Below are 20,376 nucleotides of genomic sequence, written 5' to 3'. Positions count from 1 at the left end.
AGTTGTAGCTTAAACAATGCAAAGGGTTAATTGTCACCGATTAAACGTCTGCACATTGTGAATCAACCTGTGAGCCCAACTGTTAACTGAACATGTTAAAACCACCACAAAAACCGCACCTTTAAACCAACTCCCCCTTCAATTTCTGATTTAAATCTCACTGCTGAGTTTTTACTGGCTAGTGTCACAAGCTATATTCCTATGCATCTGAGGTCACGGCCTCGTCCTAATTTCAGAGTTGCAGCTATTGTAACCTGGAAGGAGGCTCAGTAGAAGCAAACTTTACACAAAGCTGCAGTCAATGTCCATACAGTGCTTGGATAATAAACACAAAGCCAGTCAGAAATTACAAGTGGGCATGTATGAAGATTTAGAGGCAGCTGGCATTTCATTAAGTTATCTCCAGTAAGAGAACCTGGGTTTAACTTTAGATAATGAAAAAATGTAGTGAAACAAATTACTCTGAACATTTCTACAAAAACCTTTCATATTTAAAAAAGGTCACTTGATTAAAAAAGGTAAGAACAAGATCTATTGCACAACTTGTTCTTCGGGGAACTTTTTGAAGCAGTTGCAAGTATGTTGCAGAGTCACATTGCCAAGACCTAGGAGATTAAATTCAAAACCCTCTAGTGGTAGATACTGAACAGCAAGGGAACAAAGACTTTTTTTAGCCAGCAACAAAAGTTATTGAGAAAAAAATAGAAAAGTACTCACCTTTAAAAAAATTGTTATAAAGCAAGGAATATTTAAGTCAACACAGCTTCCTGTTCTCAAACAATTTGAGTATAACTGGCTTATGTCTGTGAAGAAATGTTACAAATTTGTTCCTGCAAAAGCTTTCCACTTGCAAAACTTGTTAACAGTATTTAGCCCACTACGTTCACCACCAAATACCACTTTCAGCAGTAGTCTTGAGAAAGGGAATTTCATAAAACCACCCAGACAAGTCAGTTGGTGAGTAACACGCAAGCATGTTTTGACCATGTAGTAGGAGAGAAAAGAAAAACAAGAGCTGAACCATGTGCAGCTTCCTCTAGCTTAAAACACAGTGATATGGGCATCCTACACATTCCCAGTGTCAAAATGAGAAATAGCTTCAGACAATCTAAACTTCAGAATAAGATCTGGGCTTGTGCCTACACCAGGCATTAATATGAGATATATTGGGACCTATTACAAGTTCTACATATACACACCAAATAGTCATATTCAAGTTAAGTCATTCTTATCAGAAGTGATCTAGCCTTAGCATTCTAGAGTATTTAATTCCAGATATTGCATTATTCTAATATAGCCATTATCTATTGGTTAAATGTCTACCTGATTTTATTAAAATTAGGTTTTAACACATTAAAGAAACATTAAAATGGCCAAAGAAGCAGACACAAACCTATTTCTGCAAGCCTCATCTTCAAGCCTTCCCTTCTGCACTCTCACAGGTAGTTTCAGGAACTTTGCTCAGACATGACAAAACCATAGACTGTGTAAATCACAAAAGCAATAACTGTGGATAATGGCAGTCAAAGGGCAAAGAGCAGTTTTGACTTTTTGGGTGTCCAGAGATTTAATAATTTCTCTACACCATTCTGCAGCTCTTCACTTGTTCACAGCTTTCCAGTAACAACAGAAAGAAAAGCACCAGTGTTATCTATTATTCAGCCGCCCAAACTGAAAAAAAAAAAAAAAAAATCAAGAAAGTTTCAGCAAAATATACACACGAACACCAGCAGACTTTTACCATTTCTGTAGTTATCCACAAACTGCAGTCTCAGTAGCCAATCCAAACCTTAGAGAGGGAAGTACTAGTGACTACAAGCAACAAATCTTAGAAATCAAACTCCAGGAGTACAAAATATTAAATTTTATTTAATCAAGTTTAAGGCTTGAGAAAAAAAAAAAAATATATACTGAAAGTCACTCAGAAAAGCCGTTTCAGAAGAGACAGAACCTCCCCTTCCACTGGCTTAACAATGTTCAAGCTGCATGACAACCCACAGGCAGGAGGGGGAAGGAAGAGGAAAGGATGGAACGGGGAGACAAAACCCAAGGCATTTCTATGTATAAGCCAATTGCTACATCAACCTCAATGGACTAGAGGTACACCTCTATCCACATGGCACTGTATGAAGGTCACCAAAACTAAAGACCCCTTGGGAAGAAATATTCAGGTTTTCAGGAGGCAACTGAAGCTCCTTTGGTCACTGCACTTTTTTTCAGTGCTTATATTCATCCTCTTCTTCATGTACAGGGAAACTGTGTCCAAATGCAGGTATATTAATAGCAACAAAAGGGCAATTGCACTGTCAAACATACTGACAAATAAATACATTGCTTCACAGAAATAACCTGTGCTCATTTCTGAAAAATAAAAGCGAACACACTGAAAAGTTTCCTTCTCTCAGTCTAGTTATTCAAGTCTGATCTCATATGTGACCTCTTCATTAAAAACCTTGTTTCCATTGTAGTGTTTGTGGAGTTATTCCAAATGCAACCACTGAAATCTCAACATGAACAATTTATCAAACCTCTCTTTGTGAGATCATTGAATTGCTTCTCCTTCAAGGCTTTCAAAGCAGGCTCACACCCAACTGCTTTTGCTGACAAGACTTTTTTAAACCACAACCTAAATCTTTAGCCATGAAGTCACTGCAGTTCCACAGAGAAGATGCTAAATATAACTACAGTAGAAAGTGGTAAGAAAGTATTCCCATTCCAAGTCTGAAATTACGCTAGCCATGTGTACCACCAATGGGGTCCACTTCAAAACGTCTAGGGATAAAGCAGCCTAGAGCCCCGGGGTTTTAAAAGAAGTGATACTGAATAAGCACAGAGACGTTTATCCACCGTGAAAACAAATCACTCTGTGAATTTAAAGATCCTCAAATAGGTTGAACTTGCTCTCTTGAATTCAGTTCCAAGTAACTGAAGCATTGATACAAAGCTGGTGGTAATACAGCCGAAGCCAGTAAGAACAAACTGTGGAAAGACAGCACTTCAATTAAATTCTGTTTTGCATACAAACAGTACTTCAAAACGAAACCAAGTGTTCATTTGTCTTCAGGCAACTTGGCAAGATTTGCAGACACTGGAATCCTGATCCGTGACACTGGCTCTTGTTGGCAGCTAATTTCAGTGCATGAACTCCGCAGATATCTTCGCACATGACGATTTTCACCAACCGCTGAAATTACTTCCCAGCATTAGGAGATTTCTGTGTCAAAAAGTGGCAAAGGGAAACATACTCCCTAGACACAATTTTCAAAGCAATGTTTTACAAATAAAAAGTTACAAATAGGAAGCATCCTTCTCCAATATTACATACATTTGATTATTACAGATAACCTTAACAGAGTAAGTTGGTTGATGAGGTGGTGTAAAGTTTCAAGCACCAGAGTTTAAAGCCAAGGTTGCTGGACACTGCTTTGCTACTTGCAAAGTAGCAGTAACAGCAGCAAATTTTTGGCTGCTCCTAATGGAGTAGATTCAACAAATAAGTAATACAGATCTCAAATTCAAGGCCATACAAAAGAAATGCCTCTTGCTCTCCCCTCAGTGATCTACTGCTATTGTTTCCTTGTTGTATATCAAAGCTAAAAAAAAGAAAAAGAAAAATAAAGAAATCACTGCACTTCTAGCGATTTTACTCTCAGGTTTCTCAGATGAGTAATAGCAGACTGTTCTCTGCTACTGTAAGGAAATCAGCCATCCTTAGACAAGCTTCCTTTTCCTGTTGTGTCTCAATTGCTAGCCAGAAAAAGAACTATGAAAGCTGAACTGAAGTACTCAAGAAGTACAGCATTGTCTGCAAAGTGCTTCACAGATTAAAAGCTGGAAGGATGTCTGGACAATCAATACAGACACAAAGATTCTTACTGTTGATCAGCTTTTGCCAGCGAAACATTCATTAATACATGCATAATAGAAAAAAGGACATCAGAAAGTTATTTAAAAGTTTGGCTTCCTAAGAAAGCCATATACTTTGGAAATACAAGTATTAAATCCTCCAGGCAGACTACATGTAGTAAAATATCATTACAAAAATATATACTTTTCTAAAATTTACACTATGTTAGGCACTGTAAATAAACCTGCTATCCCTGAAAAGATTGGTGTCACTGGAAGCAGTAAACAACGTTAGTTATATGGCCCACAGTAAAACTGACAGCTACAGCTACTTCCAAGAACCTTTTAGTCACATACTTCTATCTTCAAGCTAAAATACTACGCCAAAGTCTTTTAAAGAATACTGGAACTCTTACTGAACTACAGATCCATCTACTGAACCCCAAGAAGGGAAGATGGGAAGAAGAGAGTTTAGTTTTCTTCTGATAAAAACAGAAAAAGCTTACTTCAGAGGGTGCAGTTCAGTTTGATGCAGAAAACTACAGTGAAGAAACCATTTTGGTTCAACATATTGTGACTGGCATTTGAACCATGCATCAGAATACAAGCAGAACTGATGATTCAATAGCTTTACAGAAGGTTTAAAAATTCAACAACTCTAATCTTCCACTAAATGTGTATTTCCTCATTAAAAAAAAAAAATCAGTAGGGATCAATACTGAATTTAAATGTTTTTCATCAGTCCTGATATTAGCAGTTAGGACATGTGAAGATCAATATGGCAGCTGTGAGAGAAACTAGAGGAAAGGCAAAAAAACCAACAGCTAGCATAGCATGCTTGCTACTTACTGAAACAAACTGCATTTTGGAGATCTCTGCTGACAGCACTTTTTAAAGATACTACTGATCAATAAAAAGCTAAGCATTTCTACAGAGGTTTTTTTTTCTTCTATAAATAAAGAATATTTACATTTTTTTCAGACAGGAAACAGCATCAGGGATTCACACCCCTTTGCCTGAAATGGAGATGTCTAACATATAATGCTACAGATAGTCAGATTTTTCCCCTCTTGAGAAAAGGCTTCCATTTTCAAAATGGCATGGGTTACTCAAGCTCTGACGCTGAGCACAAGTTCCTGCTCCTGAGACATTTACATTAATCCCAGTCAAACAAATATCTCTACTTCTGCATAACTGAAAATCAGTTAAAGAACTAGACAATCCATGACTTTTTTTTTTTCCAATTTCCAACACCATGACAATTACAGTTGCTGGGTATCTTCCCCAAAAATGACTGCATGAGTCTACTGTAGAGATTAAAATGATTTCAAGATTCTGAAGAAATCAGCACACCTTCTGAAAAGATTATACTTTGAATTGATGACAGTTGGGAATGAAAATGGAATAATCTTCAAGGTAATTCTTCAAGGTAATTCTTCAAGGAAAGATTTTACAGCAGTTTCAGGTCTCCTATAATCTTTAAAATCTGTTCCATCAGCGTCTTGGGAAATTCCATTTCTTCCTCAGAGACCAATGCTGGTGCACTGAGTTGTCTTGTGAGGAAAAAAAAAAAAATGTAGACAGATGTGTGTTCGGAGATTTTTTTTGTACCGGCTTCTAACAAAAAGCATGAGCAGGCTAAAATCCACACAAGGCTTTTTAAAACAGGAGTATTTCATGGTCTGTGCAGTTCTTCCACCTTGGTGTCAGACCAATAACTGTAAAATATACTTTTTCACATCACATGTCTGCTTTTATATTCAGAAGGCATTACCTGCCTTTACAGCTTCAATATCAGAAATCAATGTCCTGGCTAGGAAAATCCCAAAAATCTAAAGAGACAAAAAACAAACCATTTGTGAGATGAAACACTTGCAACATACGAGTCTGCAAGAAGTTTCTAAAAATTAAAGCCTATTACCATTCATCATTATTGCAGAATGGGAACCTACTTCTTATGTGTTCCTATTGCACTATACTGATGTCAGTGCACCTACTCTTCCAAATAAATATATGCATTCATAAAGTGTTTGCAGATTCAGGTATCATTTCATAGCCAGGATCATCCATCAAAGCACAGTTATTACTAAAAAGTAATAAAGGCAGAATCTTGCAGGAAATAAGTCATGAGAAAAAGATGTTTTCATGTAACACTTCAGGAGCATTCAAAATAATAAGCTTCTAGATGCCTTAGGACTGGAAGAAATCCGCTTTGCAAAGTTTACTTGAATCTTATAACACTCACACTTACCTACAGGTAAAGTTACAAGTCAGGCATTTTCTTTCATTCATTCCACAACTTTGGATAATCCAGTCAATTTTCTGATCAAGTTTTTTAAATACATACAGAACGTACAATTACCTGTACTAAAATGAAAATCTTGTCACAAACAGTAGTGAGAAGAGTCCCAGATTATTCTGAGACATTTAAATTTGAAATTTTAATGTTCAAGTTCTCAGGGAAATCTTCCTTTACAAATTGAAGATAAATTCTTAACTCAGCACATTTCCTGAAACACTCTTAGAAAAACAACAAAAGAGTGAGGTGAAGTTTTGGAAAAGCCTAAGTGTTTGTTTTAGATGTAGACAGGCTATGTTTAATTCTCAGTCCTACCATGAAACAGTTTAATGCACAAGACAGACCCAATTTGAAAATACAAGTGACTGTGAAAGTGGTTTCACAGAGACTCAGGACATGAATAAGGACAACAACATCAAGTTATTGTCAGTCACCACACTGCCAAAAGATTATCTTGAATATCTTCCTAACTGAAGGTAGTGTTCTCAAGACAGCATCTCTCAAAGCCATGGAAGCACTATCATTAGATGGTGATAAAATATCAAAAACCAAGCAACAGAGGGCAGTATTGCCATGGCTGGGAAAAAGTATTTTGCCAGCTCTTTATGCTCAACTATTTTCAGTTAAATGGAAAATACATTCTGTAGAAGACTTACAAGTTTATTATTTCCCACTGAAGTGCTGCAGTATCATAGCGAAGAAGTTTTGGTAAGTGTAAATAACTGCCACAACAAAAGCAGGATCCACCTTGAAAGAAGTAATCTGATATGTTTTACTGAGAACGTTGGTTCTCTTTCTTTGACATACCAAGCACCGACAAGGTACTGGAAGAGGTCACAGCAACTCCTTATCCGGTTCTGCTAATTTTACATTTGCAACCTGTTCACCATTTTCCCTCCTCTTCCTTTGTCAACTTTTTTGAACAGTATGCTACACATTACTTCAGCCAACTGAACAGTAATTTTAGTATGAAGGACAGAATTGTATTTTAGTGATTTCACACATGTGAGAGAAGGCTGTAGTTCAGATCTACTGAATAGATGACCAGAAGACTTCCCCTCCCTCACAGCCTATTGAAATGTAAGAAATGTATTGTTGTACCCCATTATATAAAATGACCGCATATCAGCATATTGATATATTAATATATAACTATATACATCACAATCATCATATACTGTATGCATTATAATTGTGTTGTATTTTTATGATGAACTTCATTGCTTTGAAGAACATAATCTCAACAGAATTAAATTAACTGATATCAGATATTCTCACTCTGTTCCCCATCCCTATTTTTTTCCATACTATTCTTATAACTAAAAAAAGTGTCAAAATATTTACTATACCTCTCTCTCCATAATGACTTCTACCTTCAGTAGGTTTGTTTCTGCAAACTCAAAACTTTTTTCAAAGTAGCATAAGGAAACCAACTAACCTGGAGCAGTGAGATGGCTATGAAGACACCTGCAACAATGTAGATATTTCGGGGTAACCAAGCTTCAAGAGCAAGGATACATCCTTTGACAAAAATCTGATTTTCCCATTCACTCTTGCTCTGAATGTAGAGAAAAAGAATAAGCATGTTACTTTTCTGCTCAAGTTATAATATTATAAGATCAGTCAATCAAATGATACAGCTAAACTATGTAGTAATGTTTTTAAACAGACACCAGAAATACATATATGCCCAGATGAAACCAGGGAATGTCAGACATTGATGTTAGTATCTTCCTACAAATCCTCCTATTAGAACACTTTGAATACTATTATCTGCTAATTCTAAAGTTAGACTATTAGAACTAAGAATTGAAATGCACATTTGAAATGCAAGTCCTACCCCTTTTTGAAACACACCTTTCCTTTCACCTTTTCCATCACTTGTTTTCTCCACCCTCTCACAGTACAAGTTTACTTTAAACAAAGGAAAATCTCTACCACACTCTACTTGTAGTATGATGTAGCAGTCAATTAGCCCCCAGAATTTTAAGCTGACATACCTATCAGAAACTCCACCATTTTTATAGTTTTGCCTATGCAGGCTCAGAACATGACAGACAGCAAGATCCCAGCACCTTACCTTCTTTCTGACATCATAGCCGCACTGTGTATTCACAACTTTTTGCTGCAAAGCAAAAAAGATTTATTTTAAATCAACTGAATTCTACTCATTTCTGTTTAAAGGAAGTTTTTCTGTCTTTTAGATTCACAGACAAATGAGGACTGTCAGAAACAACCATTTTAAGAAGCATTTACAGTAAAAACGAGCAAAGCACTAGCAGAACACAAGAAAAAGCAATGACAAAGCAGAGGTGTATACTAGCAGGAAAATATCCTCCACCCAAAATCCCAGCTTCTATGGCTCGGCTTTCAACTAGCAAGGACTTTTTAACATGAAGCGTCGCAACTGTACTGCCAGCATATAGGTAGGACATCTGCATTTCAAAGATCAGTTTCGTGTCAGCTATTTCATATAACACCTCAACACTGAGGTAACCATAAAGGTATCAGGCAGATTTATTTACACCTGCAGTAGAGAAATGCGTCTTACAGCTTCATAATTTCAAGTGGTATACAACTTGCTATCCCAATCACTTAAATCAAATAACAGCTGTAAGTTACTTGAGCCCCCTCAGTCGATAGTCAGTCCCACACACAACCCAGCTCCAAGATAGACCTAGTCTTGAAGGCAAAACACTCCAGTTGCAGATTCAAGTAGGAAGACCATAAACACGTTCCAGATCGCCAACCCCACACAAGCCAATGATCTCCAAAGATGCAAAGACATTCATTTTAAGACATTTTTTGTTTTGTCTGTATGAGACTTATGAAAACATATGTATCACACAATTATAGCATAATTTACACAACACATAGTGAGTTATATTGAAACATCAGGAGTAGACTCTCATATTAAAAACATTTAAACATACTTGTGTCTCCTTAAATACAGCACCAGCAACAGAAGAAGTTGCAGGGGAATAGTACTGTGCCAAATTAAAGTAGAAAATAATTACTGAGGAATCTGAACATGGAATATTTCCCTGACAAAGTCTTTCCTTGGCTGATTTCCAAGACAATAAAAGCCTTAGTATAGCCTACCAATGGCTATCTGCTCCACACGAGGACTGCTGGACTAACTTAGAGCTCAAACTATTCCCGCTAATACTATAAAGTATTATATGTTAGTTTGTACCTCCACATTTTGGCTTTCACAGAAAGGGTCAGATTCTTGAAGTTTAATGAACAGATCTTACTGATAAACACCTAAATCTTCCCAAAACCAGAGAATTGACTCAAATACTTTACACTAAATTTGTGCACGAGCACTTCAGTTGCTGATAAACAACCAGCAAATGGAGTTACTCCAACTTTCTGGCAGAGGGGTAGTCTAACATTAATTCTCACTGAGGCAAATGTGCTCCTTAGACAGTGCTCTCAGGCCCTTACAAGCTAGATAAGAGGCCAGGAATCCAAGGAAACAATTTATTGGGAATTAAAAAAAATAAAATAAAAATCAGCCCCCAATACTTGCAGACTCAAGCCATACAACAATAGCTTGAATTCCTGGTGACAATAAATTTTCAGCTGTACAACATGTTGCTGTATTTGGACTCTAAAAAGGATGGAGTAGAAACACAAAAACAGTTTGTCTGAGCAAAAGTAATTTTTGATCATTCAAAAAACCTTTTAAAGCCCTAGTCATCACACCATATTCAGGAAGTACTTCCTTTCATAACTCTCCAACCACATCAGAGCAATACAAAGCCAGGAAACAACTTACTGCAGGATCAGGTATACAACAGGAAAAAGGAACGCCGCACTTCTCACGACTTTTGCTTTCACTGCTGCAGTTAAAGTATATGTTAAAGTCCCAGTCATCTGGACCTTGGGCACCACAGCAATGGTTCTGCAACAGATAAACAAACGCTTAGCATTTGGGGGTATTTTAGAGACAATTGAACAAATTCTCTGGAATTATATTTGTTCATTGTTTTCACTTTCTCTAAGGCTGTGCAGAATCAATGGCAACATCACAGCAATAGAAACGAGTAGTTAATACTGTAGCTCTATGAAAATCAAAGCAATACATTTGGCATACTGCTCCTGGAAACAGGTGTCAGGATAACAAGCGAAATCATAGAAATTACCACTTTAGATCTAATTGCTAGACGTAACCAGTGTACATCCATAAATGGTGCAATAAAATAGTTTATACAAATGCTTTGTAACCCATTATTTCCAAGTCAACCAAAACCAGAAAAACTATGAAAAAGGTTTCTTTAAATTGGCGACTCCATCCTCAAATCTTCATGAACCAACAGGTTTTCTTCTTCTTCTTTACTGTAAAAACTGGATCCAAACATTTGTGAATATACTTCCTTTCTTTTAAATGAGAAGGGTTTCATATCCAAATGAATTAACTGGTAAAATCTCACTAGCTCAAAGGTCAGTCAATTCTAGAAGCATTACACATAAGTTTCTTGACCTAAACATTGTAGTGTAATTACCATAATTGCAGGCTGGGGAAGTCCCAACTTTTCAAGGAATGTTCAATTCCTGAAACTAGTGAAAGCTAGTTTCTTATTAAGTTATGCTTTGCAGTTTACTGGCCTGGCTATTTAAGGGAGCAAATCTTTCTCCATAATTTGAGTACCTGAAATGTTATACCATCGCACACAGTTTCCTGGTACCTCATGAAGATCCATCCTCTTCGGATATCTCTACCACCTCTCCTCTGCCCACTGCCTGTCTTCACAAATACTTGTATTAACCTAACTGTCAGTGAGACCACCAGAACTTGAAGTCAGTAAATGGATTCAGAAGTTAAATTGTGACAGACACAGATGTGAACAGAGAGCAGAATTGTTTACAGTTTTCACAGGAAATATGACTAAAGAGCTGAACAGAATGGTCAGAATAGAAAACACACCAAGAAAAGAAAATTATTTAAAGTCACTAATACATTTACCACGAAGAAAGCAAAAGAGGTTCATTTTTGTCTTTCTAGTCCCTCCTCCCTCACATCTACGCCTTTGTAAAAAGCCATACAACCACTAAATGCGCTAGTCTACCTTAGTAAGGTACAGACAATGAGGTCACTCACAGGCCTGAAAGTTATGTAATTAGTCAGAGCAAGGAACTGCTTACAAAAAGCTCTCTGGGTCCCGAGGCACATACTGAGAACAGAGCAAGTCAGCCTAAGAAATATAACTCCTTAGAAGATGGGTTTCAGTGAGTTATTTGAACACACTGCTGCACCTTGTTGTTCAATCCTTGCAGAACTACACTTGCTAATCAGCACTGAATACTTCCCCTCCTCCCTCGGTACTTTCAGGTATGGATCAACGACAGGCCAATTCAGAGATTTTTCTGGTCTTTCCTTTTTCAGGTTTATTAGCTTGCTAATCTGGCTAGTGAACTCCTTTTAGTAAGCTCAGCCTTTTATTTTCGTTGAAAAGTATTTAACTGGAGTCCAATTCTAAATCAGCTTAGTGTATTAGCCTGGCTGACTGCACTGAAACTAGATAAACAGAAAGAGCAACAACAGAGCAGACAACACTGAGACAATTACTGGTGTTGGACACAGCCAGGAGGAGCCCTACCTTACAAAAAGGTGCCCTTGGCACCAAAAGCTAAAGCAGAACAGCACTGAAATCCATCCAGGCAACTTAGAGGATGCTTCCATAACAACGCACACAAGAGTGAATGAACAAGATAGGTAAGCTGCTGCTAATATACAGCTGACCAAACTGCTATCCACTCTAAAATGTACTTTGCTATCAAACTGAGCTGTGAGCGCAAATTTCTAAACATGATCTTCTAGAAGACGGAAGACAGACAAAAATAACTTTCTTTCATAAGGGGAAAATGCATAAGAGAATCGTTTTACCTCTTTGTGAAGTACTCACATATGCACTCTGTTTCTCTCTGTATATTTTTTTTTTAACCACACACAAATAAATAAAAATCTGAAGAATCACCCTCACTGGTTGTTTCCTGGGTGTGATTACAAAAGCCACTGATTGAATGGAAGCTACCAGGCCCTTACTAGCACAGGCCTTGTCATCTCCTGGTGTACACCACTGTGTTCTGGTAACTGAACATTTTAGGACCACAGGAGCGTAAAATTATTTCAACCCTCCTTGACAACCACCTGAGTAGAGACTAGCGCTTCCCAGTTAATGAAAATCATCTTTTGCTTCCAGATGAGGTGCATGTCAGAAGATAAAAGGCTCTGTGCTGCACTCCCTGCACAAGGCTGCAGTGCCTCCTAAAATAAGAGTGCAGACTACTGGTTCCATTGCACAATTTTCTTCAGGATAAAGAGGCTTTTTGTCTCTCACTTCTCACTTAAACTGGTGCAAGACTGATCAGAAAAGGGGAGCAAGTCAAGAAGGTGAAAAGGCAGCTAGATGCTTAGCAGAGCCTCCACATTTGCAGTTCGAACAGCACTGCATTTTAGAGTATCTTGCCTCCCTGATGCTTTCAATGCAGAAAGAACAAAAAAGCACATCTGTACCATGGCACTATTAGCTATAGAATATGATAAAACTGTAACAAAAAGGAAAACTGCCAAATCTACATCTTCTCCTAGAACGTGTGCAAGAAGTGACAGGATATGAACTTACAATTTTCTGTAGCGAATCAATGAGGTTCTGGAGATCAATATCATCTCGGTAGGATTTAATGTTATTCTCAAAGAATTCCTTCACCCTGTCCCTCACCCAATCCTGGAATAGGAAGGCCAGGAATGTTTGCTCCGCAGAACTGCAAAAAGAGTTCCAAATTAGAAAATATCCATTCATTCTGAATGCATCCCTACTCCAACTCCACCAGAAACAGACACAGGGAATTAAGTTAAAATCCTCACTCAGTACAGATACTGTGAGAACACAGCCTGTTAAATGTGAATACAATGTAAAGAAACGCCCAAGAGGTAGGGTTATCTTTTTGTTTTGGTCACCTAAACTCAACGGTAAAATGAGCACCATACCACAGTCATTATGCACAGCAGTGAAAATATGTCTTGATGTTACTTCTCGGACTGTTTCCAGTTTTATAATTTTTTGTCCAGCTTAACTGTTTTGAGATCTAAAGCAAGAAGCAGCCTCAATTTAAAAACAACCGTTTAAGAGATTTCACATCAAAGTCCAAGTTTTGCCCACCAAACATTTAGAAGTAGTTTTTAAGGGATTTTGTTCTCCTAAGCCACTATACCATCCCCTCTACTAATTCCTGACTAAATATGTTCCAGAACATAATATTTTGTGATATTACACACACATTAGATTGTGGTATACATACTGTAACACCACCACTGTATAGCAGAATGAATGAAGGGAAGAAACATTTTCCAGAAAGAGGAAAATATACATAGGTTTGAACCTACACTGCTTCTAATGTCATTACTCAGAGGCTCATCAGGGGAGTAAGTTTACCATATGCATTGTAACAAACCAAATTCTATAAATTATCTGGGTTTGCTACTAGTTCTTCACCCATCATTCCCACAGGTCACATGCATAACAACACACTCATATAATGATGTTACTTACAAACTTCAGAAGGCAGATGTTTTCTCTCAGTGCTCCTACACAGCCAGCAAATCCCAAAGTAAACATTACTATTCCCACCATTAAGACAAGCACCACTGGGTCCAGACCATGAAGACCAGTCACCTTCGTCAGATCAGACAATACACCCTGAAAGAGAAAAACAGGATTGCAGAAAAAGGTGACTAGTATAAGCATGTTCTTCATTTAACATTCCTTCTGGATATCCATGACTTCCACATGATTCCAAATAAATTGGTTGCAAACCCTTGAGCTTGTCAACAACAACCCACATGTAAAAGCCTTCTAAAACAGTTATTGACGATACCTATTCTCTTCACCCTAGCAGAGGAAGTATTACTGCAAAGGTATAGCTATTAATTCTTCTAAGAAGTAAATCCAGTAGTCAGCTTCTCACATTACATTCTCCTAGGTCTGTTTGCCAAACAAGCTTCCACAAGATGGTGCCAAAAGCTTAATACTATCACTGAATATTCATTTAGTTTCAAGGAAAAAGAATTAATGCTTTACATTAACTTAAAATGCATCACCCAGAGGGGCACTCCAATTTCAAAGTCTTTAAAAAAAAAAATTAAGAAAATAATTCTTCCAATCCTAATGTTTAGGCAGCAGAAAGGGAGAGACATTTTAACTACAAAGCAGGTTATGGGTGACATTTTAAGTGAGGAGAACAAAATCCTGTTTTGGTTTTCAAGGGAAGCAGATTTTTCCTCTCAACACTTTAGCTCTACCCCTTCTAGCGCTGAATAGTTTTAGGAATGCTCTTCCAAAATCTTGCAAAAATACAGAAGTATACTCTGTATATTCCCCTTTCACCCCAGATAAAATTCTTACACCAAAACAAGTTATCTATTCCATGTAAGATACTTGCAATTTGTGTAATTTAGCAGCAGTTTCTTTATTGTCAAGATAATTGGTGTCTCTGGATAGTTAACAAAAAACTCATCTATTAAGCCTGCCTGCCTAGGTCTTAGGACAGAATTTCTAAGTCTTATATAAATGTAATGCTAACACAGAGAAGCCCTTATCATTTCTAGATTAGGTTTTAAAGAAACTAAGTTTATATACCAGCTGCCATTAAAATTCCATCAAAGACATATAACACAAGCTTCAAGTAATGTGCAAGAACAAGATGCAACATGGAGAAGACAGGAGGGAGAAACAGTTGAAACTCTTAAAGTTAATGAGAACAATCTGTAGGGACATCCAGGTAGCCTTGCAATAGTCTGAGCGCTCATCATACACTCATCAGCAACACACAGACATTTTAATAAGGAAATGCTTTCCCTTTAAAACAGAGAAATAACAAAAATCAACACAGTACAATATCCCATAATTACATGTTTACCATATTTCATTTTTTTCTTTATAAAGTATATTCTCAAGCTAACTGTTTAATGTAAGAGAAAGATAGAGACCTGTAAAGTAATTCATATAAGCAGCCTAATTCTGTCAAGGTGTCCTGGTTTGAGGTATGTACTGTAAATCCTCACCTTGCTACTCAGGTATTTGTGCTAGATTTATATGTAAAGAATATACATCTGAAAAGAATACCTTGGAAAAATCCGTATCACTTTGTATTTAAGTGCTTACTTAACAAAAATGTCGTCAAAATACAGCATTAGAGGAAAATATGCACATGGAGAAACTCAATCAGTGTCTTTTCATCAGATGATGAACAGTACTGTAGTGATACGCAGGAGTTCAGCTTCCTTCATAATGGGTTCCATAACAGATCTTGCTAGAGTTTTTAATTTGGCAACAGCAAGACAACCAAATTATTTTTGCCAAAACTGTTGAAGGGATGAAACGGAAAAAAGAAATAATTGAACTGTAGAATTCAGAATTGCCTTGCAATGGTTGGTGACTAACAATTTATATACCCTATTAAAAAGTGGTCTTGGGAAGCAATGACTTTTCTAGTTAGTGCCACCAGTGACACATTTCCACTCTTACAAACTGTAAGACCTCACAGCTATCAAACTTGGTCTACTGGGTTAATTATGGTAGTTCCACCTAGCCCAACCTTGGCTCAGACCCCACAATCAAGGAAGACGTGCCAAGATTATCTAGGCTAATTCAATGTCTTTGGTTTCATAGTGTATTGGTTCTACAAACACTTCTCAACCAGGATGTTGAAACTTTCACAACTATTTCCAGCCATCTCCTTCCCACACTCAAACTCAAGCGCTTTTTTCAGACAATTTCACTTGCTCAAGCAACATCTTTTAGAAGAAAACTTCCTCTGATCAAAGCATGTTACAAAGAAAAGTTGGCAGGAACTGGGCTCAGATGTTGCTGGTTCACAACAGTTTCTTCATGTTTGCATTTGATGTTTACAACATTCTCTTTTGAAAAGAAGGTTGTGGGGTTTTTTTTGACTAACAAAAGATGTTAAGTGAAAAATAGTGGAAAATCCCGAAGTAAGTAAACAAGAGAATTCAAGGGACTACCTCATTCCACCTTACTCATCTCTCTAAGGATGATTCTGCCTGTGCCATCTGCAGGATGGTAAAAGCTTTGAAGCACAGGCTGCCCTATACAATAGCACCTAGGTTTCCTACAGGTATACAGAAATAAAGTCTGACACCTGAAGCCAGTGTCAAAAATCCAAGAATAAAACTCAGCCTTTAAGTCTTCCTTTCAGTCACTTAGAACAGTGAATTAAGGAGTTCAACTGTACACACTTAACTTGTTTTCCAGCTTCTCTTCATGCTTACAAACATTCGGCCACCATCTCAACTGAAGTGTGTTGGCAACAGAGGGCAAACATGGATTGTCTTAAAAAAAAAAAAGTCCCTAATACAGCCCATTAACAAAACACCAAAGCAGTTACTGGTTTGAGATACACTAATATGGAAACTACAAAATACAGCTGACAAGGGCAGAGTTGATTCCTTATAATGGAGTTCTGTAAACTGGATGTTGATTGTCACAATATCACATTACCACTGATTATAACACAAGTTACATGCACGCACCTTTAGACAGTTTACACACCTCTGTGTACAAACACAAAGATAGAGCAGCAGACTGAAGAATAAGTACACTTAATTGTAGAGTAAGTTCAGGTTGGAAGAGACCTGCCTGACACAGGGGAGCCCAAAACTGGACGTGGTACTCCAGATGCAGCCTCAAGTGTGATTAATATTGGAAGAAGCTCCTCCCTCAACCAGGGCCCACACTGGTCCTAATATAGCCCAGCACACTGTTGGCCTTGACATGAAGGCACACCTGATATTCAACTTCCTGATCAACAGGAGCTCATGGATTTTCCTCACACAGCTGCTTTCTAGGCAGCCAACCCCCAGCCCACACTGATGCAAAGGTTTACTCCATCTCAGGCACAGGACTTTGCATTTGCCCCTTTTTTTTTTTTTTAAATAAACTTCCATAAGGTTCCTGTCAACCCACTTCTCTATGCTCTTGAAGTCCCTCTAAATAACAGTCCTGCTTTGAAGTATACCGACTGCTCCCTTTCCATTTATTAGCCATGAACTTGCTGGAATGAAGTTAGTCTGACTTGCCTTTAGTTTCCCAGATCTTCCTTTGTGTCCTTCTTGAAATGGTTTTAACAATAAAAAATGTTTTCATGATGAGAGGGCTCAGTGTTACTCACCTTGCTTCTATTAACAGTTTATTATAATTCACTTTCTATTAGTGACTTTTGCAGTAAATCTTGAGTGACATATTAACATCTATCCAGTTTTTACTATATAGACTTTTAAATTTTTTATGCAATTTAACTTCTACGCGACTGTTCAGAGTAACAAAACCCAGTTATAAGATAATAAGGATAGGTCAATTAGATACACCAGTTAAAGAGACTGGATTTGACTCAAAAAGCGAATACAAATCCAGATGGGTAACATTTTTACATAGTATTTTCAACATTTCTCACAAACCATCATTCTCACTTAGACATATTATCAGCTAGAAGATGCACAGGATTTATAGCCAGAAATAAAGACTGCTGAGTAATCAATGTAAAGTGGAGTCCTAGTGGAAAAAGAAAAAAGATAAGAAAAAAACAGAGAAGTTAAAGAGACCCAATGTACTTCATGTTGCACTAAGAGACAGGATGTTCAAAACTCTTCCACCACCTGCAGTTTATCTTTGGGTTTACCACTTCAGCACAGCTTCTGGAATGTTTTTCTCTTACTTCCCATCTATTGTTCACCAAGATGTTTATCTGTAAACAGACAGATCCACACAGGCACTACAGCTGAAGAATGGCACTAGTATTAAAGGCTGCCCACACAGCACAGAACAACAGACATGAAAAACAACACACAGATTCCATGAGCCATTTAGAAATTAAAAACCAGCTTTGAAGCACTTACTTGCAAGACAGGACCGAGAGCAGAAGTAGTTCAGGCAAAATTTAAGAAATAGAGACAGAAAGAGTCTGTCTTTGCCTTTTAGTAAATTCAGTGTAGCATAAAGTCCATTTAGCAAATGGAGGTGGTTATGAGCTAGTAATTTCCAGCCACACAGATCCTACGTGCTCCACTACAGAACAGAAGATAATGTCTGAACATGAGAGAATAAAAATTCAAGACAAGTTTAACACCCTCACTAAAGGCCTGGAAAGAAAATCCTTTTTAACAACAGAATAGGAGGTAAATGTATTTTGTGTGGAGATAGGCTGCTTACTACATATCAATGATATCACTAATCTAGTTATGAGAATGTGTGCATTCTCATAGGGAGTGGTGAGAAGAAGGATAAATACCTCAGCATTAAGATAATCATAAAGCTCTTTCAATTCCATGAAGTGGAGGAATCCCAGAACCTCTCTGTATGTAGGTAGCTGCTGCATACAAGCACTCTGATTAAGGAAGTGTTACACTACAATGGTAATTAGTGTTCTTACTCAGCAGCACAAGTGACCAGTGAGGGCACCTGCCCTGCACTGTTAATTAAGACTCAGATCAGTAAATCTGCGAGTAATCATCACTTTTTCCTACTGCTTTCAGTCATATTGAAGCCATGCTTTTACATTCATAACAAAGGGGTGAACCATTCATTTCCATACGTATACCACGTCTTCTCTTCGAACAGGTGAAGTCTGTAAGTACATGCCCACACAGCTTCCTCTGATTGAGGAAATTATTCAGCTGAAAGAAACCTTCGCCAAAAATAAGAGTATTACTCTGCTAGATACATTCCCCGATTTTGTTCCTCTACATGGAGACACCATCACTTAAACAACTCCATAGGGAGTAAAGTGGAAGACAACAGATGGCCTGAAGACTGAAATACTTCAGAAAGATGGTCTCAAAGGTACATGGGTTTTGTCTTTTTTTTTTTAAATATAAAAAGAAATATCTTTCAAATTCATCCAAAACGCTTCTTGTTTTTAAATAAGTGGGTAGATAAGCGTATTTTAGAAAACATGCTTTCAAAAGAGAACCAGTTGTAAAGACTATTCATAACGATTAAATTCTCCCAAGCATCCTGCTCTTACGAGTTTAAAAAAAAAAGGTCTAAACATCAAGGGCCACAGCTTAACACCTGATCAGGGAAGAGAACAAAACTCCAACTAAACTCAGTTTAGATCATTTGAACATGCTCCTGTGCTCATGATGCTACATTTAACCTTTGCTGCTTCCTGAGGAAGTACTATTACTGGGGCAGGGGGTAGGAGAGGGCAGCCACCAAACAAGTAAGATCAGTCATTTCTACCCTTACCTTTTCACTCCATGCCCACAGACCAGCTGCAAGGAAGGCCACCCCAGCCAGCTAAAACAAAAAGGAAAGATGCATTAGACACACCAAGCAACAAATTCTCAAACACTTAACCAGTAGCACTGTTGCTCAAGTAAAACAAATATTGTCTGTGATCTAAAACAATAGTAATGGGACATTCCTCCCCATGAGTCACTCTCTTGCAAAAAGGATTTACAGCACTTTTATTCCATAGCATTCTTGCATTTTATAAACTACTTTTTAAAAGTATTTCAATTTGATTATTCATGATTACTCAAGAAGCACACAGTACTAAATTAGAATTCCACATAGTAGAGTGCGAGTCGAGTTATCCTTGTCCCAATGACTTGCTCTAAACCTTTTGCCTGCGCACAAATGAAGATTTCATAATATTTAATGCATTTTGAGGTTATTCCCTCTTTAGCCATTTTATAGTACCACCCCAGACAGCAGCCATGCTTGACTCTTCATAACTTCTCAGTGTCAAGGCTCATTATACTAGTTTCTTTTCTGAACAGATACAGTTTGTCTTCTGAATCCTTACCTCGTTTTAAGCCCTTTTGAATTAAGCTGATGTAATGGTCCATCCACTTACTTTCAATAAGCAACAAATTTAATTGACAACGTACGAACCCTACACCAGTTCATATGTTTGTATAATAAATACTTCTGAATTATATTCATCCAAATAAAGCAAGAGATCCTTGTTCTAGTCTTTTATTCCCTTTCTGCATTCTCAGGCAGTTTGTCTGTAATATCCAATTTCAATAATCAAAATGAAATGACCTCTCTACAAACTGAGGGCAGCTCCCCCTCATTACTTAAAATGGTATTCTACCCTGCTATGTCCACATAACCTTAAATGACATCGAGGTGCTGGAGCATGTCTGAAGAACAGCAAAGCTGATGAGGGGTCTGGAGCATAAGTCCTGTGAAGAGCGT

General features: G+C 37.5%; 1 protein-coding gene across 1 annotated transcript in view; it reads right to left on the bottom strand.

The window, feature by feature from the left end:
- Nucleotides 1-5,341: 5,341 nt before the first annotated feature.
- TSPAN14 (tetraspanin 14) overlaps nt 5,342-20,376 on the bottom strand; it is a 22,428-nt gene continuing 7,393 nt past the window's right edge. The window contains 7 exon segments of the mRNA XM_009884568.1: nt 5,342-5,678; nt 7,584-7,703; nt 8,226-8,270; nt 9,930-10,055; nt 12,778-12,916; nt 13,661-13,851; nt 19,417-19,467. Of these exon segments, the coding sequence (XP_009882870.1) occupies nt 5,607-5,678; nt 7,584-7,703; nt 8,226-8,270; nt 9,930-10,055; nt 12,778-12,916; nt 13,661-13,851; nt 19,417-19,467 (744 nt within the window). The 3' untranslated portion in view covers nt 5,342-5,606.

The sequence above is a fragment of the Charadrius vociferus genome, unplaced genomic scaffold, assembly GCF_000708025.1.
Source record: "Charadrius vociferus isolate BGI_N301 unplaced genomic scaffold, ASM70802v2 scaffold655, whole genome shotgun sequence".
NCBI classification, from domain to species: Eukaryota; Metazoa; Chordata; class Aves; order Charadriiformes; family Charadriidae; genus Charadrius; species Charadrius vociferus.
Note: the sequence above shows the minus strand (reverse complement) of the source record. Positions and strands in the feature narration are given on the sequence as shown.